General features: G+C 53.0%; 1 protein-coding gene across 4 annotated transcripts in view; it reads right to left on the bottom strand.

Annotated features, from left to right (window-relative positions):
* Positions 1–17,629, bottom strand: part of AGAP1 (ArfGAP with GTPase domain, ankyrin repeat and PH domain 1) — a 413,197-nt gene extending 395,568 nt beyond the window's left edge. For 2 of the 4 annotated variants that reach the window (XM_036318654.1, XM_036318655.1), the window contains exon 1: positions 16,839–17,629. In XM_036318654.1, the coding sequence (XP_036174547.1) occupies positions 16,839–17,001 (163 nt within the window). In that variant the 5' untranslated portion in view covers positions 17,002–17,629. The remainder of the gene's footprint in view (positions 1–16,838) is intronic. The other 2 variants (XM_036318656.1, XM_036318657.1) reach the window with 1 other exon arrangement.
* Between the last annotated feature and the right edge of the window lie 3,329 nt (positions 17,630–20,958).

The following is a 20,958-nucleotide window of genomic DNA, read 5'->3' as shown; positions in this document are numbered from 1 at the left end:
CAGAGACGTTGGGAGATGGATACGCTCAGCATCTTGACTGTAGCTTCACAGGTGTACACCTCGGCCAAAACTCATTAAATTGTAGACTGCCAATCTGTGTACTTTCTCTCACCTAAATCATGACTCGATAAAGTTGGAGAATAAAACAGAACGAGTGCAGAAAGAGCACGGCAGCTATAAAATTCACCAACAACTGAAGGTATCGCCAGCAACATATCTATCACAGGAGAGTCACACGGCTCATGGGTGAGTCCTGCCTACGCAGGGGAGGGCCGCTCAGGTGGGAACTCGCAGGTAGCAGCACTGCACACTTCGTACACTGCTCGATGCCAGGTTGGAAAAGGGGGCACAGCCACCACCTATGCTTCCCACTCCTTCCCAGCCACCCAGGTACGAGGCCCCACTGCCCCTCACTGACCTGGGGTCAGCAGAGTGCTACGGTCAGCTCCCCACACAGGTGCGGAAGCATGACCAACCCACACCTTGAAGGGAGACTGCCCCCCAATGCCTTTGGAAGGAATGCTGTGGGCAGAGCACTGGCCAGGAATCAGGGAACCTCCATCCTGGCAAAGTACAAGATCATGCCTCTCTCTTCATCCCTGGTGGCCCTATCTGAAAGGGTGGTGCCATCTGACCTGTCCGATCCACCCAGTGATGGACAGCAAAGCACTGGCTGAGCGCATCCCGCACCCCCAGCAGTATTGGGCTGGCCTGGACTCTGCCACTCAGCTCAGCCACCTGGCTTTGGGTGACCTCAGGGGAATCACTTTCACTACCAGGGCATCAATCTCTCCCCATTATGGTAATTACAGCTCAGAGGAAGTCACTTCTATGTGTACGAGTTAAAAATTAACTGCTTGCAGCATCTCCATTATTAAAATGTCACTTGATTGGTGTGGCTTATATTTAAGAGTCAACCAGCCTGGATTAAAGGTGTTGCAGATTTTCTGAAAAGGCTGTTTGGAAAGTCTCCCCGCTCCCAGACATGAGCCTGCCGTGTGTCTCCTCAGGCCCTCAGAACCGCAGGCCCTCAGAACCGCCGGTCAGTGTCCCTGGACCACCACCTGAGCCACGGAGCAGGAGGAAGCCGGCAGCAGCTCTGTGCTTTCTAAGCTCGCTGAGCAAAAGACTGAGGGAACGTAGCTTCAAATCTCACACTAGAGCCCGCAGCGGGTGCAGACCGCAGAGACTTCCCCAGCCCCTGGGCGATCGGAGATGTTTCCTTCCTGCTTCATTAAAGCATCATACCGGGGTCGGGGGGCGGGGGGCAGGAGGGGTGTCCATGGGCCAACCAGACTCCTCTGCCAGCATGCCCCACCCGCATGCACCGCCGCGTGCCGGCCTCTCCCTGACCGTCCTCACGGTGCGTGGCATTTGTAAGGAGCTGCTTATGTCCTCTCTTCCTAAAAAGGAATTCGTAACTAAAATCTGCAGGGAGGAGGGCGCACAGCTCCTCGGCCCGTCAGCACGGAGCACTGGCCTGGCACACAGGACCCGGTGACTGGCCATCTTCCGACCGTAGGACGAATTTCAAACAGCTGTTTCACTGGGCCTTTTGAGGTGCAGACGCTCGGCATAAAAACTACCACATGTGATCGCAAGTAATCCCCAATTCAAGCGCTGGAAGATGTGAAGAGGGAAGCGGCCCCCAGGAGTCGGCCAGCGCAAGTGTCCTGGCTGCCTGGAGGCTTTCAGGAGCATCAGAAAGGCTGCTCCAGCCCCAGCCGGTTTGCTCAGTGGATAGAGCATCAGCCTAGGGACTGAAGGGTCCCAGGATGGATTCCGGTCAAGGGCACATGTCTGGGTTGCAGGCTCAATCCCCAGTAGGGGGCATGCAGGAGGCAGCCAATCAATAATTCTCATCATTGATGTTTCTATCTCTCCCTCTCTGAAATCAATAAAAACATATTAAGAAGAGAGAGAGAGAGAGAGAGAGAGAGAGAGAGAGAGAGAGGGAGAAAGGCTGCTCCAGCGCCCTTCCCACTTGGGGAAAAAGGCTGGAACCTCGCTGAGATTGTGGTGCATACAGAGAGAAGAGCGAGAACATGGCCCTCGCTGAGCTCCCTGATCAGGGGGCTGGGGTCGCTTTCTAAGCGGCTCTGTGCATTCAGCCCCGGCCGCCTCTCATCTCCCCACGTTTGCGGAGAATAAAGAAGGTCACTTTGGATTAGGGTGGAGGAAAGCAGGAGGTCCGGGCTTCCCACAGTGGCTTCCAGTCTGAGTGGCCCTGCTCATGTGGGCGCAGCTTATGACAGACAGCTCCCAATCAAGAATGTTCTCAGAGACACCACGTTTTCAAAAGGAGAAATTCTTGGTCAAAAAAACTCAAGTTTCTGATCAAATGTCCTCTTTTTCTGTCCAGAAAGCCCCCAAAATGCAATATCACAGTCATCACAGTTTAAGTCGTATGTGCCTGTTTAAATGTTGGAACCCAAGCTTTAAAAACCCTGCATCTGAATCTAACAGCACTTATGTAACAAGAGCCAAGGTAACAGTAACCATGGGAAATGGATCTTCCCAACACAAGTCTCTAGGAAAGTTCACTGCAATTAGCGGTGCGCGGTACCTTCCTACAGAATCTTCAAGCAGGGCTTGTAAGAACCAGCGTGTGCCGGCGGCAGGACGGAGAATTCTGCCCTCTAGCACTATGGCCAAGATGGTCCACACATGTCTCCACCCCCATCCCACTCACAAGCCAAGCCCAGGCCTCTGCTCTAGGGACATGACAGAGAAGTCTGCATGCCCTGCTCTCTGGGGAAGTGGAGGAGGTGCAGAGGGGGTGGGGCATATACATACACACAGGTAATTATAAATGGCATTAAGGTTCTGAGAGGGGAGGGGAAGAGAGGGAGGGAAGGAGGCAAAGAAGGAGGGAGGGGGGGAGAGGTGTGGCAGGAAGGGAGGGGAGAGGGAAGGAAGGAGGGGCAGGGGGGTGAACAGGGAGTCCAGCTAGTGGTGGTGGACAAGGCACACATCCCTGATCTAAGATAAAACTCAGGAACAAGAGGCCTTTAACATGTGGAGACAGTCAAGCCATAAGGAGAACTGTGGTTGCCTACTATTGAAATTATCCTCGGAAATGGACAGGCGAGTCATCGGAAAACCCCTTCCACCTGGACAATGCATGGGTGAGGCTGGAGCAGTCTTTATAAACTAACCTGTTGGAGCGAAAGCATCCCTGTCTCATCAGCAGGTGGCAGATTCAAAAGTGAAGCTTTCTCCACTCTGGGGAGGGGTTGGTAATCGTGAAAAAGTGAGAGTGTGGGGAAAGGGAAGGACCCTCAGAGCCTCCAAGCTTTTAGAAACTCAACCTCTAGTTGCATTTAAAGTGGTGACAACTAAAATATATTTTGACATAAATTCCCCTCACCTAAAAGCTTGGAGTTTGAAGAGATGATCATGACAAAATGGAAATTAAAAGCCAGGTTCTAGCAGGAGATTTGAGACCCAATGGCTCATTCAAATGGAAATCTGGGGTGGAAGCCAGAAGTCCAGGAGAAAAGAGTCGACTGTCTACAGTGGTTCTCAACCTTCTGGCCCTTTAAATACAGTTCCTCATGTTGTGACCCAACCATAAAATTATTTTTGTTGCTACTTCATAATTGTAATGTTGCTACTGTTATGAATCGTAATGTAAATATCTGATATGCAGAATGGTCTTAGGCGACCCCTGTGAAAGGGTGGGTCGACTGCCAAAGGGGTCGCGACCCACAGGTTGAGAACCGCTGGCTAGCATAACCTGGCAGTCCGGGAGCCGCCCCGTGACATGCGGACGGCAGCAGAGCACTGTGGTGAAGACTTTGACAGACGATGCTGAGAAGGAATCTGCTGACTCAGTCCCCCCAAAAGGCCCTATGGCCAGGGGCCAGTTCTGGGCAGGATGTGGGGAGAGTGGCAGGGGGTCGGGTGAGGAGGAGGCGGGGGACTACCAGCCCACTGTGAGGTCATCGCTGGCACAAGCAACCCAGAAAATTCGGAAGCGAATTCTCTATTTAGGCCCAGTCTGGGAAACAGGAATATGGGCCTAATCAGGTTCTGTAATTAACACTGTAATTAACACTGCAGAGAAAGGAATCGCACTATTATTCAGCTCCCAGTTCACCCTGGAGATAACTCCAATTCTGGAAGCTCCTCCCTCACACGTATGATTGACAGCTGAACTAGACTTCCAGGATTTGCCTTAAAACCTCCCATCAGACCTCCACTGGAACAGACTCCTCAATCACCCCTACCACATTACTCCTGCTGGTGACAGTGACAATGACATGCCACCTCCAGGGTTAACAGTCCCATGCACTGTCTCTCCCTACGTCTGGCGAGAGGACACTGCAGGGACACAGGTTCCTCCAGAAGACCCTGCACACTCCGGCGTCATAAGGAGCCTTCAACATGCGTGCACATTACCGGAGGCACACAGTGCTGGACCGCCCACGGACTACATGGGTTACACACACACACAAAATGTTTCCTCCCCATTTCTGGATATTACTCTACTGAGTGGAATTTCACTCCGTTGGTTGGGGGATGAGAACTGCGGGTGAAACAATTCAACACACAGCCCTGGGGCAATCTGGCCTCTTCCGACCAAAACCTCTCCTCACCCTCCCTGCCCCACCTCCACCAGGCCAGGTCAGTTCAGGGACCGAGGAGCCATAGATGGGGCGGTGGCAGTCACTTCCGAGACAGGAGGAACCTTGAAATAAAAGTTTAACCCCAGGGATTCCAGCCTCTGAAACTGAGGCCCAAGGGGTCACATGCATTTCCCAAGGGTCCCATGGCACGTCACTGAGGCAAGAGCCTGCCCTGAGTGCCCCAGGCTCGGGGGTCTGTCCCCCACAGGCCACATGGAGTCCCCAAGGCTGTGATCCTCCATGACATCATTCTGCTTCCAGGAGGCAGGCATGGTTAACATGTTCCAACGAGGAAATGTCAGCTCCATGTCAATTCATCAGCTACTCCTCAAACCCAAGTTCTGGGGCACAGAGGACTTTGTGCCACCCTATCCCCAAAACCACCGAGGCCCATAGAGGGGCTGCCCTCCCAAAACACACACACACACACACACACACACACACACACACACACACACACGGCCGTAGAATTCTACTCAGAGTTTCCCTTTTCATCAAGTTCGAACTGTATCAAGATTAACACAACAGAAGCTGTCCTCCCTTCCCAGGCGCACGCTAAACCCACATCCCCTGCAGGACGAGACGCCTCGCATTCGGTCCATACTTAATGAGAACCCTGCCCGCGCGGAGCCAGCATGGCACCTGGAGTCTGAGCCACAAGACTGCTGGGCACTGTTTCCAGAAATCCTTTCGATTCCAAGACCAAGCCAGGTCAGCCTGGAGAACTGAGCATTCCATAGACATGCTGGCTAAATAACTGGCTGGGTGGATGGGGAGATTTCACAAGGGGAGAAGCAAGGTGGTGGGTACTTAAGAGTTCACTCAAAATGTTCTTTCCACTCTTCTCTGGGCTTGAAAACTTGATCACAAAATGTTGAGAAAAAGAGACCCTCCTTGAGTTGTAACCAAATTTCATCTCTTTTAATAGCAAAATGTCTCCTCCCAGCCCCTAGACTGTGGGGCATCCCTTTCCCTGGGCGGACCCACGGGGATCCAAATCCACAGGTGGGAAGGGCTCCATTGACGCTCTTACCATGCACGCCCCACTCAACACAACCACCCCAATGTCTCCAATGGTGGATGGAGGACAGCCAGTCTCCCCAGCAGACTGAGTGCCTTGATCTCCAGGCAGGGGCTCTGCAAGTCAAAAAATCTGAGTGTGCCACTTCACCCTGTTCCGTCACAAATAGGAGTTGGGATTCTAGAGAACACACATGCCCCCTCCTCGAAGTGTGGAACTCTGAACCGCTGTCAGGAAAAGCAGCACCGGCATAAAGTCCAGACCAGCTCGCATTCGGCAAAACTCAAAGACTCCAGAGAGAAGCACAAACCCGCTGCCCGGGCCCTGAACGCCCCTCTCAGACTGCCCAGGTGAGCTGGGTGTTCAGGAAAAGTGGGATCAGGGCTTTGGGAGTTGGGGGGGGGGGGGGGGGACTCTGGATTTAGACTGTGGGCAGAAACAATATATATATATATATATATATATATATATATATGGTTAACATGTTTTATTCCCTAACATAAGATGAGCAGAAAGACAAATACAGACTGAGATACCTGGATAAAAGTGAAATTATCTTAGTGAAAACTGGAAACTGGCGTTTTGGTGTGAAGACAGTGGGATTTCTTTGGGGAGAGATGAGTTTTCCAAGGCCTCCTGCAGAGGCAAGATCAATGACCCCCCCCCCCCCCAAATGTCATCAGCTTCCTGTCTTCTCAAACAGGGCTTCCTCCAAGGGGGAGGAAGGGGCCTGGGCCTTCTCAGGGCACAGCCTCCACTCTCCTAGCCCCCCACCTGACCCGCCGTGTGCGCCTGCCCTGCCCCTGCACAGCATATGGCCTGTTCACCACTGTGGCCCAGCACCTGGCTCTACCAGCTAAACCCATGGAATGAGAAACGCCCACACCTGCCAGACAGGTAACAAGGCTACAGATTTAGATACAGATACACAGACGCAGAAGGTACATCAATCAAGCATCTGTGGCATGGACTCTGCGTTGTTCTCGAAAAGGCACAGTTAGCCAGGAGACTGCCTGGCTAGACAAGCAGGACCTCAGGGCCCAGGGTCTGTGAGCTGCAGCTTAGTCATATATAACCCCCCCTCCCCCGCCCGCCCGGGACTGATTCAGCTCCTGGAGACAGACACACACTAGACAACTCCCGAAATGGATGTAAACCTCAGACACCCGTTAAAGCACCTGCAGAAAGAGACTGCAGTACGTTCCCGATTCCTGCCTCAGCCTGTGTGACATACGGGCTCCTGAACCTACACATCCGAGCTCATCCCACAAGGACAAGGCCCTCCTCTACAAATTCTGGGGCACCTCTCTCCCACCCAAATCCTGGGGCATCTAGGAATCTGCCCCCCCCCCCAAAGTGCCCCCGACTCCTGTGTTTCCAGGCTCAAACCTCAGTCTCCATCCCTGCTTCCCTCTACCCTGAAACTCACAGGCAACCTCAGGCCTAACCTCTGTGTACACCTTTTGGGGCCTGTCTCTGCTTCCCCACTCCCTTACCCAGACCCCCACCTTCCCTTACAAGAGCTCTGGTTTGAACCCAGCCTGCCACTCCCACTCCCACAGCCCCACACCACATTCCTACCCTGCATGGCAATCACTGCAAGTCCCAGTGCACCCCTCCCCAAACGGAAATCCATAATCAATAGTTTCCTGCTGCCCAGAAAGGCTCTCCCAGCCTGCTCTCTGGGGCTCACAAGGCTCTTCTCTCTCATTCTGTCCCTCCCCCTCCTGAGTTCTCTGCAGTCTGGAGCTCTCCCCTGCCTGATTCCTACCCACCTACCCACTTCCATTCTGTTACTCCATCCCCTCCCGGCCCTCCCTCTCCCCGGCTGCCTGGTCATCTATACTGCTGCAGCCTCCAGGGCCAGGGCAGAAGGGCTCAGCTTCCACGCACCTGCCTATCCCGCCAGATTCAAACACTGTGTTTTGCCCATTGTAGGTGCTTGATAACATCTTGCCTATTGATTCTCCCTTAGCCATTTCCCATACTAAACAAAGTGAAGATAAACATGGCCCTCCCACTCCCATCCCTCAAAATAAATATTTGCGTTTGTAAAGCAACTGGAGTAGTTCACACAGGCACACACCCCTGGATCTGTGTTCATCTGAGTCGTGGGGTTCTTATAAAAGCTCCCAGATTTGGCCTCAGGGGTGAGCGTGACCTTGGGGGGGGAGAGGGGGGTATAATGGCAGTTCCCAGGATGTGCAGGAACAAAGAAAATAGCCCCTTGAGAATAGCAGAGTTGGCAACACTTAGCTTTTCTTTTTTTTCTTTCGTGTTTTTGCATAATTGCTACAAACAACAGAAACCGAATAGTGCTAGCATGGACATATTAAGACCACAGAACAGTTTAAGCCAAAAGTAGCAAATGAGTTTCCTTTCAAATACCAGCACAGATCCAAAGGGTGCTAAAGCCCAGGACAGCTGTGGTGAGATGGATTCCGGAGGCCTGGGCTCAGCCAGAAAGAGGACCCCAGCTGGGTGCAGAGGTCTGGACAGACAGTGGCAGCGGGATGGTGCCCTCCACATTTTAAAGCAGCGGTTCTCAACCTGTGGGTCGCGACCCCTTTGGGGGTCAAACGACCCTTTCACAGGGGTCGCCTAAGACCATCGGAAAACACATATAAAATTACATATTGTTTTTGTGATTAATCACTATGCTTTAATTATGTTCAATTTGTAACAATGAAATTAGGGGTCACCACAACATGAGGAACTGTATTAAAGGGTCTCGGCATGAGGAAGGTTGAGAACCGCTGTTTTAAAGGGAAGTGCTTCCTGGTGAATGATTTCACTCACCCAGCTCCACGTAGGGAGCTGTAACTACAGTGGGGCCTTGACTTACGAGTTTAATTCATTCTGAGACCGAGCTCGTTAAGGAGCTCCTTAACTCAAATTACGCTATCAACTCAATGCAAAAAATCGGCCGAGAGACAGCTGGTATCTCAAAAAACTTGTTAGTCGGGACACTCGTAAGTCAAGGCCCCACTGTATTCAACTAACAAGGAAATAGCAGTCTGTAGACAACCCGAAATTTTAAAACCTAACATCTAAGACAGTGCCAGAAATGCATTAGCCACCTAAATATCTGCTTATTAACGATGGAAATCCAAGGAAGGGGGCAGCAGCTGAACCGTGTCCCAAGTGTCACACGCTGGATCTCGAACAGCAATGAAAGGTCCCTCCAGACTGGGGCCGCCCGCCCGCCCGAAGGCGAGGTTTCAGGATGGCCGTGTCCAGCTGGGGAGACAAGGTAAGAGGCCCCAGGGCTCTGCTCTCAGCAGACACCGACAGGAACAGGACATGCGGGCACCAAAAGGCACGCACGAGCATATGCGCAGTCACACTATTCATACCAGCCCCAAATAAAAAACTGCCCCAGTGCCAATGTCTCTGCAACACGCCGTGGGGCTGTGTCGCCCTGGCTGGCCACCTCTGGTTCTTGAACTGGATGCCTAAACACACAGGGGACAGTCGGTGGAAACTTCCTCACCTTCTTTATTTCAGTTATATGTCAACAAAGGGTCCAAAACAATGAGGAAGACTGAAGTGGATGTCAATCCCGCCAATCCCTAATTCCAAACAAGAATGTGTGGGAAATCAGACTCCAGCCTGGTTGTCGGGGCTAAAACTGAAACAGTGCTCTTGTTTGGTTTTTGTTTGTTTGTTTGTTTGTTTGTTTGAAAAAAATCAGGTGGGCCAGCCTGAGCTAGCAGGACATGTCAGAACATGAAGAGACGGAATCACTGCCCACAGCAGCACCCCAAATCTCGGGAAAAAAGCAAAGGGGACAGGCCGACTTCCGGGTGCTCCCTTCACAGAAGAGGACAGGTAGAAACATGAACAGCTGAACGGCCGGGCAATCAGCTCTCCCCCATCCATTTCTACTGCATTACACAAGCTATACCTTACCTGGACCACCACACCTTGCCAGAGACCCCCATCGGCCCGCACACAGAGACCATGGAAGAAGTCAGGACTCAGAAAACGAAGGCGGGTTTTGTTGCAGGCATTCATTTAAAAAAATATATATTCTAATTCCTTCAAGTATCCTCAACATGGTTAGTGTGTCTGTATCAACTGAAACTCATGGTCCCAAAACTAAAGACACTGTTCTCCCCTCAGGACTGTTATCTGAGGACGCGGTAATAGTAGCTTCTGCAAGGCACTTCCTAAGCTGGAGATCAACATGGTTCTATTTGCTAGAGCCTCTTCCATGTTGACATTTCTAAGACCAAACATAAATCGTTGGTGAACATGCTGGGAATTATTTGGAATTCTTCTCCCAGAACCATGAAAAGTGTTTCCCACCATTTAAAAAAAAAAAAAAAAAAAAAAAAAAAGGCAGCTTCTAACCATGAAGCTAATGACAACCAGACGGCATGAGCGATTTTAAAGATCAGACAGTTGCTTGTGTAGAAACACTGTACAAATACTCCAACACTGCAGCCCAAAAAAGACCATCGCCACCGCGCAGGGAAAAGTGTGAAATGTGCGGATGAGCCCCGGCTTAAACACCACCGCCAGCCTGTTCCCAGGCGCAGGGCGGCACCTGTTCAGGCCGGCGGCGAGTTCCGATGACCAGTGGAAGAAACAATATCGGAGTGATGACAGCCCCCTTTGGGCCCTGGTCCCCACCCTCCAGCCTATATTTAGTCTGTTCTTTATGGAAAATCTCCCGGCCTCAAACACAGACAAGCTATTAGGCTGGTTATTCAAAGGGTCCATTAACAACCTCTTCTGGGGATGGTGTTTGCCCTCTTCTCCCCTCCCACCCCCACCCCTCCAGCCCGCAGACCTAACCAAGACCCCTTTTGGCCCTGGTCAGTTGTGAGTGAGGAATGCAGGGAGGTGGGGTGACTGGACCCAAACTACAGGGCCAGCCCTGCCCCTGGACGGGTCATCGGTGTGTCTTGGGAAAGTCGCTCCACACAGAGCCCTGTGTGCAGGCAGGCTCCCCACACATAAAACGGGCGCCACAAACCCCGGGCCCTTCGGAGCTCCCGGAAGGCTAGCTCATAGAGCACATCAGGCCTCGCACTCACGCCCGTACAAAAATAACAGATGCTACAGAGATTAGAGACAGACATCTGTAGACTGCATTTTGCTCCTCGGAGAAAGGTACTTAACAAAGGGAAGGCATTCTGTAGCTAAGCACCGGATCAGAACCCCGAACCCTGGATTTTAAAAATAACTAAGCCTGATCCGCTCTGCCAAACTCAATCACTTAAGAGAAAGACTCACAGGATCTGGTGCACTCGGAAGGAGTGGGGGGTGGGAACATGGGTGTGTTTGAATGTTAAGAAATGCAAGACAAGACCAAATCAGTAGTTAAAACAAGCCAGAGCCAGACTGACACACTATAAACACCTGCAGGGGACACAGGAAAAAAGAAGGATGCAAAATAAGGGATTTGGGTCTTAACAAAATAAAAGTCTGGTTTGGACTAAAAAACAGAAGTGGGAGGAACAGGGCCGCAGGTTTCGTTTTGCAGGTCCCTGCAGCTGCTGTCGCTGCTTCTCCTCCTGACTCACTTCCTTCAGGCTCCCCCAGCAGCCCTGTTTCGATGCTAGAACACATCGCTCCCCCTTTTCAGAGAAATGCTCCTTCAGCTCTGAAACGGCAGCAACAAAATGCATGGTCTGCTTTGCAAGTGAATTATGAACAATCCCGGTGGGAGAAGGCAGGAGAGGACACTACAAATCCACAATCTCTAAAGGCCAGACGGAAAAGCCAGGGACCCACAGACCAGGACTTAGAAGGAAATGGGACAAGGGCTGGTCCCCTACCGGATTCCCTTGACAATGTCCATCCCCTCATGGAAGAAGAGTGGACACAGACTTGAAGCCCCTGGGGCCTGGGTTGAAATCCCTCTTCCACTCATCCAAGCTGTGTGATCCCTGGGCTAGGGCCTCCCTTGTAACCTGCAGGGAGGGAGAGAAGAAGGCACCTGGGAGTGAGTGCTGGAGAGCTGGCCCAGAGATACCCGGTTCCCTGGGACTCTTACCACCACAGCAATGCCCCTCCAAGTGCTCCGGGGCCAGCAGCACCAGCATCCTCGGGAATCTGGTTAGCACAGCACATCCTCGGCCGCTCTGGACCTACAGAACTAGAAACTCTGGGGTGGGGGCAGCAATCTGTTGCCCCAGGACCTCCGTGTGATTTGACTGCACACTCCACTTTGAGACGCACGGCTCTCAGTATTTCACTGAAGATACCACAGGTCGGTTGCCTGGCCTGTCCCTCATTTGCCCCTAAGGACAAAACTGGTCCTACATCTAAAACTCACTTACACCAACATAAAGAAACACCAGCCTTTTGCACAAGCTGCCAGGATTCAGCAAGCAGCTCTTTTTCTTACCCTTCGTACACTAAAGAAAAATCTCCTTTTCACCCAAGCTACGCACCAGATCCCAAAGGTGCACAGCCCTAACATCTGTGCTCCAAGATGTTTCAATGCCCTCACTCCGGCCATCGGACAAACACTGTTTATACTAACAACGAGGAGCAAAAGGACCCAAACTCCGGGGAAAATGTTAGCTCCTCTGGCAAGTCAACCAGTCAACCAACAATTCCTGGGCAGCCTCCAAGGGCAAAACACAACACAGTGAATCACTGAGGAGATAAAGAAATGAACACAACTGACTTCTGCCCTCAAAGAGTTCCCAGTCCCTCAGGCTGGAGCAGTGTGAGGACAGAAGCCAACGGGAGTTGGCGGGCCAGGCCTTCGTTGTGACAGGGAGAGGGGGAAAGGACGCTGACATCAGGCTGGAGGCGACACCTGGATGTGAAGGGTGGGTCACTGCCCATAGGCATGAGATTTAACCTGGAAGCGACGAAGAGCCAAGTGAGAATTATTTTTAAGGAGAAAATCGTGACATTTATTTCAGCAATGACAAGGCCCAAACCTGCACCATTTGATTAAACTTGAAGAATTACAAATACACTCGATAGTGACCAAGAACAAATTAAGCTCATCCGTGGCCGGAAGATGTTTGTTCCCTAACGCATACACCTGCTACAAACACATTAAATACATCTCTATAAGAGAACAAACTCTATAGGAGAACAAACTTCTACTCAAGTGTTGTCATGGTAGCGACTCTGCAGAGAACATGATACTTCTGGTTATTTGCAACATTCTCAAACCCTCTCCAACGCAGGTCACGCGCCTGGAGTGGCCTGCACACAGGGCTGTGCGTAGTCAGGAGCTCCGTTTCTACCTCACACGGAGCTGAAGAGCCAGCACAGCCCAGTCCATCTCTCGGTCAGTCTGCTACATTATCTGGGCCTTCAGGTGCCATCCATGTCACCAAATTGCACTGGATGAAATGACATCATGCAGGTTAAGCACTTAACATTCTGCTGAGCACAGACGCTGAACAAAGGAGCTGTTTCATGGGATTAGGGGGACCCCTGCCCCATCTTCCCCTGGCCCAGCCCTGGAATCCCCGTGTGCAAGTGCCCTTACCAGGCGCCCAGGCAGAGTTCTCCCACCAAGGACCAGGCCATCATGAGCTCTCTGGTCCCCTCCGAGGAAGCCACACAAAGCACTGGCGGTGCCAGGGGGAGGCTTGGTCCCTGCTGATGGTCCCTGCTGATCTGCTGCCTGGAAAGCTGGTTGGGGGTCCGAGCAGGGCTCTGGCTGAATGAGCTGGCCGAGTTATCACAGGCATTGCAGTTCTGCTGCTGGCAAGCTGAATTACAAGGTGCAATTGCAAACAGAGACTTTATCCCGAAAAGAACAAGCTTTCTTTAACAAGAGAGGCAGCTGACTCATTTACCTCAACCCCATCAACTCCAGTCCGGCTTTTTAAAGAAGCAGAGGGGGAGACCTAGCCAAGCTGCTCACGCTGGAGGCAGGCCGCTCCCAGGCGCTTTTCTGGGCACGGAGAGTACCCAAGCTGCAGGGTTAACATTTCACAGCATGCCACACCCCTGTGGGACACCCCAGAAATCTGATCAGGTCAATCTGAAAACCATCAGCAATGCTCCTCTAACTCCAGAGAACTGGGTGCGGGGGACAACAAATCCCATACCCCGTGCCTGCGCACAGCGTCACAGACCCACTTTTATCTGGGAATCCTCGTGAGCTCTTGCAGCTACCATATATACAATTCAGTCCATCTGATGAGACATTTTCCAATCCAGGCCCACTAGAATCCCTTTGAAATGAGCTTTAGCCAAAAGATCCTTCCCTTTGACAAGGCCACTCCCCATTCCAACAGCAAAAACTCCCGAGGCTGCCAGAGAAAGAGAAATGTTAAAGAAATCATGGCACAGCCAAATGCTAGAACAGCCTGCCAACATGAGAAATCACATGTTCAAAACTTTTCATAACACTGAAATGCGCTCACGTTATGCTAATCACGAAACTTTGTAAGTGTGACTCCAATGTTGTGGATGTGCACACAGGTGGGGAAAGCCTCGCTGGACAGCCTCTCACAGGCAGTTGTCTCCCTGTGGTGGGACAAGCTATTTTTAAACTATGTGCTATGATACACATATACATTCCTGATTGGAAATGGTTGGCTATATTTCATAATTGGAAAAGATGTACGTTTTGCCGCTGTAGCATCCTAACTGCAAGGCTCACGGGCAGAGGCAGACCTAAGTGTCTGAGGGCAAGTTCCCAGTGATGCTCCATCCGGTGCACAGCAGTGACCCCACAGGGCTCCTCCAAAGGCATCTGCAGTCTCCAGACCCCACAGCACTGCTCTCAGGCTCTGCGCGAGTGAGCTACCCACACCCTACACCACTGCACAAAACTGCTGTGCAGCTCTCTTCTCATACCAAAAAAAAAAAAAGCTGTCCTGCCACAATTGAGAAAACGTCTCAATTTCCAGATCATCAAGGATACGGACATAAATCACAACCATATCTTACAGCTGGCAGAGGGTGGGAGAACATTTCATCACAACACAGGAACTCACATTTCCTTAGAAGGGGCCGTGCGAGGTGCTTTGGGAGGCTGCTGATCCAGGCTCTCTATTCAGATGGCCCTTTGGTTCACACCACACTTTGAATGACCCCAGTCAAATGTTCAGGAGGTCACTTTCCCTCCCTGAACCTCCATCTTCTACAAACTAGCGAAAGGAAAGCTTGCCCACTTTCTCCCGGACACCGTGCGATCACGCGTACAAGAGGGTTTTCGATAAAGTTCTATACAAGTGAAGGTGATATTGCTGATAATCATGAAAAGCATATTTGAATGATTCTGAAGCCTCGTTAAATGAACAACAGCTCTGACAGAATATAGACATTCCTTTTCTGACAGAAAAATAACAAGACCGTCAGAGCCCCAAGCAGGACTCCTTCATGCATTCTGAGTCTTATTAAAAATGACAAGGATTCAGCCAAGAAGGGAACTCAAGTCTCACATCATAAAGGCAGACATCAAGCTACCAAAAACCATCATCCAGGAACCACACAGTGTTTTCTTTAAAAAAAAGAAAAACAAAACCACATCCTCTTTCTAGAAAGCCCAATCAATGGGCTTTGCTGGAAGTGCCCAACCCCCCACCCCCGCCTGGAGCTGGGCATCAAGAATGGGGAATGAAAATGAGGTGTCATGAATCACGCTGAGCTGGAGGGCTCTGCGCAGCCAGGAGGTGCTGGCAGCCAGGTGCACTCAGGACTTGGCACTGACTTTCAAAGTGTTTCATCAGACTCCGGTGGATGCCCGAGAGAGCTGCAGGGAGACAGCGACACAGGCACACAGGCACCATGTCCCCTCACTTGACGGCAACAGAACAGAGCTCGGGCTCCAGAGGAGCACTACTGCCCTACCACCCGACCATCAGCATCCTGGGCAGGTCCCAAGGCCACCGCAGCCCCTGCCTCCCGAGGAATCTGGAAGCATCTTAAATTGCCAAGAGAGCGGCCAGGGGCACTGAGAGCCAGGCCCCACAGAAGACTGGAGCACTCTAGGGGAATTAGCGAGCCCTCTATGGATACGCCCGGCCAATCGGCAGCCTGGCCCGGCCACTGTTCAAGTCCCCGGGGCTGCCCAATACCAAGAGGATCAGCACCACAATATTCACCTTCTCCACCTGAGTGGCCAAGCGTCAAACCAAGACAACCTGGGGTTAGTGGTGCAGAATGCGTGGTGCCAAAGCAAAGCCCTCCTGTGGCCCGTGCCTGCTCCCTTGAAGATGGAGCGGAGGTGGTGGGTGACAGCCTAAAGCCAGGCTCTCAGACACATTCCTGCAGGGCCTCCCTCAACAGCGTCCCTACTGGCCTCCCATCGGGACAGTTCTGTACTGTGGACACTGGCCCACAGGGATGAGAGGGGAAAGGCTGCTGGCTGATTGTGGCTGGGATATAACCCCACAATCCACGTTTACATCCCAGCTGGTCTCCCCGGTGAATCCTGGCAGGACCAAATGAATAAGGGAGACAATCCAGAAGCCAAGGAGCAGAGGAATAAGAGCCACCAGTCATCCAAAGAGAACACGAGGCCAGGAGAGGCCGGCTGCCTCACGGTTCCTGCAGGGTCACAGCCTTGCCTGCCTTGCAGTAAGGGTGGCTGGCTTCCAGGAATGTGAACGTGAGACCCTGAGGCTGAGGAACCCCCGATCCTCCTGGTTAAGGACTTTCTCATTCTGCCGGGACTTTGACAGAAAACACTCTTTGGAGGCACAGGGACAGGTGGACGGGACACAACGCTGCCTGCAACGGAGCTGACTCTGCAAGAGCTCCGCTTGTCTGCCTCCATGGTGCCCCTGAACGGAGCAAAGACACGCTGGCAAAGCCTCACGCCCCGCAGCAGCACTTCTCACAACACATCTTCAACGGCCAGCAAGACGCTGGGCCCTGATCTGGTAACCTGTCACGGTCCCGGTGGCGCCGATCCCTCCAGCTACCCCCGATCCCTCCAGCTACCCCCAGGCATCAGCTGGGCCAGTCGGGTCACTCGGGCGACCCAGGACACAACCGCGTCCAGCCACTTTCTCACAGGAGAGACTCTACTGCCCATCCTCCCTAGCAGAGCTCGGCCCTCGGCCTCCCCTGGGCTCTCGCCCGGCCTGCAGGGTAAGAAGCACCGCAGTGCTCACTCGGCCGGGCAGCCGCGTGCCACGGCCCGGCGCGTGTGTACATACTCAAGCACACACACGCGCGCGCGCCGCGCCGGTGGAGCCCGCTCCCCCGCGCTTTCCAGAAGCCCCGCGACAGCCAGCCCTCACCTTCGATAGCGATGACATGCTCCCGGATCTGGTTCTGCAGCACCGGCTCCTCCACGCGCTCCAGCAGCTCATAGATGGAGTAAATGTTGGGATGGACCGACTCGAAGCGCTGGATCTCGGCCCGGATGGCAGCCGAGTTGGCCAGCTGCTGCTGGTAGTTCATGGTGCAGGCGCCCCGCCCGGAGCCGCGCGCCCCCCGCCGCCGCCGCCCCGAGCCCCGGGGCCCGCGGGCCGCCGAGCCCCGGGCGCCGCAGCCCCCGGGGAGCCGGGCCCGCCGGCGGCGGGCGGAGGAGGCGCGAGAAGAAAGGAGCGGGCGGAGCAGGCGCGGGGCCGGCCCGCGGACTCAGTTCATGGCCGGGACGCGCGGCCGGCGAGCGAGCGGGCCACGGCGCCCGGGTCAGCGGGCCCCCATGGAGCGCTCCGCGGCGGGCGCGGCCGGCCCGGAGGAGGCTCGCTCCGGCGCCTTCCTGTGCCGCAGCCGCTTCCACCTCTAGACACTGCCCGGCCGAGCAGCCATTAAAGCCAGGCAGCCGCCGCGCTCCGAGTGCCGCGGCCGAGGGCCGGCCCCCGGGCAGCGGCCCCGCAGATGGGAGCGCCGCGCGGCGGCGTGGGTCTGCGAGCTGCGTGCTGCGCCACCCGGCGCGCCAGAGCCCCCACGCCGAGCCCTCCGTGCGCCGCTCGCCGAGCCGGGACCGAGCCGCAAGCGCCGTACCAGCCGCGAAGCCAGCTCCCAGTGCCGCCAGCCGCCAGCCCGGCCAGCCCCCTCCCTGGCACGCAGCGCTCCAGCCCACGTCGGCCCCGCCTCCGCCCCGCCCGCCAGCGCGCTCGCCGCCCTCGGGCCGCTGCTGCCGCAGCCACTGCGTCCTCGGCGGCGCTTCCCAGCGCGCCGGATCCCGGGGAATTGCGCCAGGCTCCGCCCCGCGCCGGCCTCTGGGCTTCCTGGGACTTGTAGTCCGCGCCGCGTCGGCGCCCCGCGTGGACTGCGGGGAGAGGGCGTGGGGCCACCGAGGTCCGGTGCGCAGCTGGGACCCGGGGACGAGGGCGCTGGACCGTTCAGCCCGCCGACCTCCGGCGCGGTCCAGCTCCCGCCCAGCCGTCTCTGCGGGCCCCGAGCTGCCCCGTGGTTCCCCGCGCCTCGGACCCCGGAGACACTGCGCGACCCCGCCCCCCGCATTTTTTGTTTCCAAGCGGCAATTGCAAGGAGCCTCTGCGACTCCCCACTCGCCAGTGTATCCCAATGGCAGTTTGTTGTCCCCACCCCCAACCCCCTTTTTTTTTTTTTTTTAACTTTTGGCCTTCTTTCCCGAAAGTGACGGGCGTGCTCCCTCGGGGCCCTGGGTGCTCACACTCCAGGAGTGAACCGAAGTTTAGACAAGGATGAGAGGTAGGTGCCATGAAATACTACGGAGGCTTCCTAGGCATCCTTTTCCTTTAAAAAAAAAAAAAATAGACTAGAAGGTAGATAGATAGATGAATGATAGGACACAGATCTCAAGCTGCAAACTCTTCAGCGCTGCCTTCTGCTCAGAGTGGGTCCCCAGCCCCTTGCTTGTCCGCCCCACCCTGGTCCAGGCGTAGCTCACCCCCGGGACCCCGCGGAGCTGGACCACGCTGCAGCAGCTGCCCCAGCACGCAGAGGGCTCGCCCACGGCAAATGAGACCTTGGTAGATGTGCCTAGTTTGTGCGCACCAGCCCAGTTCCTGCCACCACCCCTCGTTTGGAAAAAGAAGTCAGCAGCTCTGACATCCCCATTAAAGCCTGCTCAGGCAGCCTGAGTGTGGCTAGACACCCGGGTACCCCTCCTCGTTGGGTTACAGTCTCTGGGCTCATAATTCCCCAGACAAATGTTAGAAACACCTTCAGCATTCTGGGCCTTTGTGCCCTCCTCCCCACTCCCAAGACCCAGCAGGATTCCTGACACATTAAGCCAAGTTCATCCCTCCTTTAAACAATACCTCCCCTCCCCCAGCCCCTGGCAGTCTCCCTTCTCCTTTCCATCTCTATGAATTTGACTACTCTAGGTATCTCCTAAGTGGAACTGGCTTTTTTTCACTCACCATCATGTCCTCAAGGTTTATCCATATTGCAGCATGAGTCAGACTTTCTTTCATTTTTAGGGCTGAATTATAGATCACATTTTGTTTACCCATTCATCTGTTGATGGACATTTCGAACCTGGCTGTGCAAATATCTCCTGGATATTTGCTACCCAGGAGTGGGGCTGCTGGACCAAGCAGGTCCTTTCAGTGGCACGTCAGTGTAAGCTCAGCTCCACTGAGCCGTCTGCTTCCAGGCCAGGGTCATGGCTCCTAAGATTTGTGCTGGAGCACAGTCATTAGAAGGCTGCAGCCTCAGAGCGCCACAGAATTGAGACCGTGAAAGGGACCTTGGAGTCCTTTCACACACTACAGAGAAAACTGATCCCCACGGGTGAAGTCCCTTACCCGACTGGGACTATTTGGTAGAAGGAGACGCAGGAGCAGAACTGAGTCTGTGAAAGCTCCCAAGTCCTGGACCCTCACAGGGGTGGGGCTCAGTATGGTCACAGACCTACCAGGCTGGGGGTGTCAGGGAGCCCAGAGCAGGGAGTGGTGGCCACCCCAGTGCAGACAGTCCCCTGCTTAGTGGCCACAGCCCCGCCCTTGCCTGATAGGAGTAGCCACACAGCAACGTTGCTGTTATTGTTCATCTTTTTCAAATGAAGGTAAAAGGCAGAGATGCCTTATGCTCCTAGCAACCTCCTCAAGCCATCTTCCCCACACTCCATGAAAGCACTGGTCCACCTTCATGTCAGCTTCTGGGGTGCGAAAATGCATCTGTAATCCACACACCAACCTTGGGTTTGCCGGCGTTTTTTAGATATTTATACAGACACACGCTAACACAATCGTGCAAATCATTTCCTCTGTGTATCAAGTGCAAAATGCATGATAATACGGAGTGTATGAGTTCTTCTCTCATAAAATGGAAGATTGATTTGCTTATACACATTCTGCAAGCTGATGAAAAAGCTGGTTTTATACACATAGCTCTGCCTGATGAACAAATTAGACATTGAGAAATAAGATGCAAATGAGCAGTTTACAGACACTGTTGAAATTATATAATTGTCTCCCACATCATGTGAAAACCAAGTAATGATTTTGAATGGATTGATGGAGGCAGTCGGAAGGGGGGCTTCTGTAATGCTTACCAACTTTACTTCTTCTCATCACATTTGGCATATATTTTTGAAAGCATCTTTACACTTGAGCTTTTTTGTTTGCTTTATAGATGATCTGCTACAATATCTTTGGGAGTTTTGTTAAACTTCATAATTTACTACCTTTGGGAAACTGTTGCTTTTGATGTACCCTCTCAATGCACACAAAATGACAGCAACCCAAAACTGCTGTTCTGTTCTTCAATTGTCGCTTGGTTTCCAAATATAGATTCAGTTTAAATATTTATCAAATCGCTGCCAAATACTTGGCTAGGCACCTTTTGACCTTATCTCATTTAACCTTGGAGACCTTGCCTGGCAGGTTTGGGAGGTGGTGGTTTGCCCAAGGCTACTGCCAGAAGTGACACACCCAGAATTTAAAGCCCAATTTTCTATTTCCCCAGTGTAAGCAGGCATGCCTTCCATCCTAAGCACATCCTAATTTTAAAAACACAATAGCATATTTCATCAGCGTGATCCCGGACACATTTCTCTGATATAGAAGACAAGCCCATCACAAAACATGTTCAGGTCCACGTGCGTGGTTATTGTGCTGCTTCCTGTGTAACTGGAGGGCGCTTTTCCTGCCCGACCTTGCTCTTTTATTGAACACCAAAGCAGGGCTACGGTCTAAAACAGCCGTGGGCAAAATGGGCAAACTACTGCCCGCTGCCGGATCTGGCCCTTTTGAAATGAATAAAACTAAAAAAAAAAACAAAAAAAAAAAACCGTACCCTTTTATGTAATGATGTTTACTTTGAATTTATATTAGTTCACACAAACACTCCATCCATGCTTTTGTTCCGGCCCTCAGGTCCAGTTTAAGAACCCATTGTGGCCCTCGAGTCAAAAAGTTTGCCCACCCCTGGTCTAAAACCAAAGCAGTTTCTAGAAGTCCCTTAGAAATGAGAGCAATC

This window comes from Myotis myotis, unplaced genomic scaffold (assembly GCF_014108235.1).
Source record: "Myotis myotis isolate mMyoMyo1 unplaced genomic scaffold, mMyoMyo1.p scaffold_m19_p_8, whole genome shotgun sequence".
Lineage (NCBI taxonomy): Eukaryota > Metazoa > Chordata > Mammalia > Chiroptera > Vespertilionidae > Myotis > Myotis myotis.
This window is presented reverse-complemented; position numbering and strand designations above follow the sequence as displayed.